The sequence below is a fragment of the Beta vulgaris genome, chromosome 7 (genome assembly GCF_026745355.1).
Source record: "Beta vulgaris subsp. vulgaris cultivar EL10 chromosome 7, EL10.2, whole genome shotgun sequence".
Classification (NCBI taxonomy): Eukaryota; Viridiplantae; Streptophyta; class Magnoliopsida; order Caryophyllales; family Amaranthaceae; genus Beta; species Beta vulgaris.
The window spans coordinates 7,344,870-7,346,472 of record NC_079208.1 but is presented as its reverse complement, the minus strand read 5'-3'; the positions used below and the strand labels follow the sequence as shown (position 1 = coordinate 7,346,472).

Below are 1,603 nucleotides of genomic sequence, written 5' to 3'. Positions count from 1 at the left end.
TAATTACGTAATAATAGCAATAAAAAAAACTATAGACAAATACAAGAAACACATAAGAAGATACAGTAATACCGAGTCCATTGATAAAAACACTATGCAGATCATGTGCTATATTCAATCCATGCAAGAGTATAATTAATAATCACCCACCATCTATGAATTTTCCATATAGCTGAAATGCAATATGTTATTTTCAAAATTTCAATTAATTAAGCTCGGTATTTTGCACAACGCGTCTAATTGAATTTTTTATTTTCGGTTACTGACTACTATTGTTGAATAGTTGAAGACAAAATTAAAGCCCACTTGATCAAACGGGAGGCTTTTTTCTAAAATCTTGAAGAGTTGTGTGAAAATTGACTTATGGCTTGAGCAACTAATTTGCACCGGAAAATAAAAAAATGTCTAGTAGTCGCCTTTGGTTGACAAAGGATGAGTATCATTATATATATAGGGTGCCAATCTTGGCTACCATATCTCATATCCAAGAAAAACACAAAGCAAGTAACAAAACTCCCCTTAGCAAATCTACCTCTTGGGCTCTTATAATTCTAGCACACAATTAATTGCAAAATGAATAACCTTGTAGTTTTCTTCACCTTTTCACTCTTGGTGTGTCTCTCTCATGCAATAGAAGTTGATTTTTGCGTAGCAGATCGTAGTCTCCCAAGGGGACCAGAAGGATATGCTTGTAGAGATCCTGCTACTCTAACAACAGATGACTTTGTTTACACTGGCTTCCGTGGTAGCAGAACGATCACAAATGTACCAGGAAACAACGTAACTCTTGCATTTGTTGATCAATTCCCAGCTTTGAATGGTCTAGGTATTTCTATGGCAAGGTTAGACTTTGGTGTCGGTGGAGTTATACCTGTACACTCACACCGAACATCAGAAGTTCTAATCGTGTCAAGAGGGTCAATAATTGCGGGATTCATTGACACAAACAACACTGCATACTACAGAAGACTTGAGGTTGGAGATGTTATGATTTTCCCACAAGCCATGCTTCATTTTCAAGTTAATGTTGGTACAACCCCAGCTACCGCATTTGTTAGTTTGAATGGTGCAAACCCAGCAATTCAATTCACTATGAACTCCTTATTTGGTGGTAATTTACCTGCTGACATAGCTCAACAAATCACTCTTCTAAGTAATGCAGAGGTGATGAGGATGAAGAGGGCATTTGGCACTGCTTAAATTTTTATTTGAGTTATCCTTTAATTTATAGATTACCGAAAATTCAATTTATTTGTTTGCTCAATAAATATATGATGACAACATGTGTTTCTTGTTTCAGTTCTTTCATATTTATCGCTTTGAGTGTATAAAGTATGTCTTGTAGTACGCTATTCACCAATAAATAAAATCATTTGTTCTAAAACAATATATACTTCTATTATATAGTCATTCCATCACAATCCAGGATAAAATCTTTGCCATCTCATTGCACATTAAACACACCGAGAGTGACAGAATATTTGTAGTTTGTTCGAATATGGAGTTGTTTCTTGTTAGTAGTAACGATATAAACGAATTGAAAAAAGTTCAAAATTTAGTCAAATTCAATCAAAACCTTTTGGAGTAGAGTGTATTAAAAAGT

General features: G+C 34.5%; 1 protein-coding gene across 1 annotated transcript; it reads left to right on the top strand.

Annotated features, from left to right (window-relative positions):
- The first annotated feature begins 538 nt into the window (after window positions 1–538).
- On the top strand, window positions 539–1,299 carry LOC125499412 (auxin-binding protein ABP19a-like). Its single transcript, XM_048648188.2, has one exon. It carries the CDS (start codon window positions 574–576, stop codon window positions 1,198–1,200), a length of 627 nt encoding a protein of 208 aa, XP_048504145.1. The 5' UTR covers window positions 539–573; the 3' UTR covers window positions 1,201–1,299.
- Window positions 1,300–1,603: the final 304 nt, after the last annotated feature.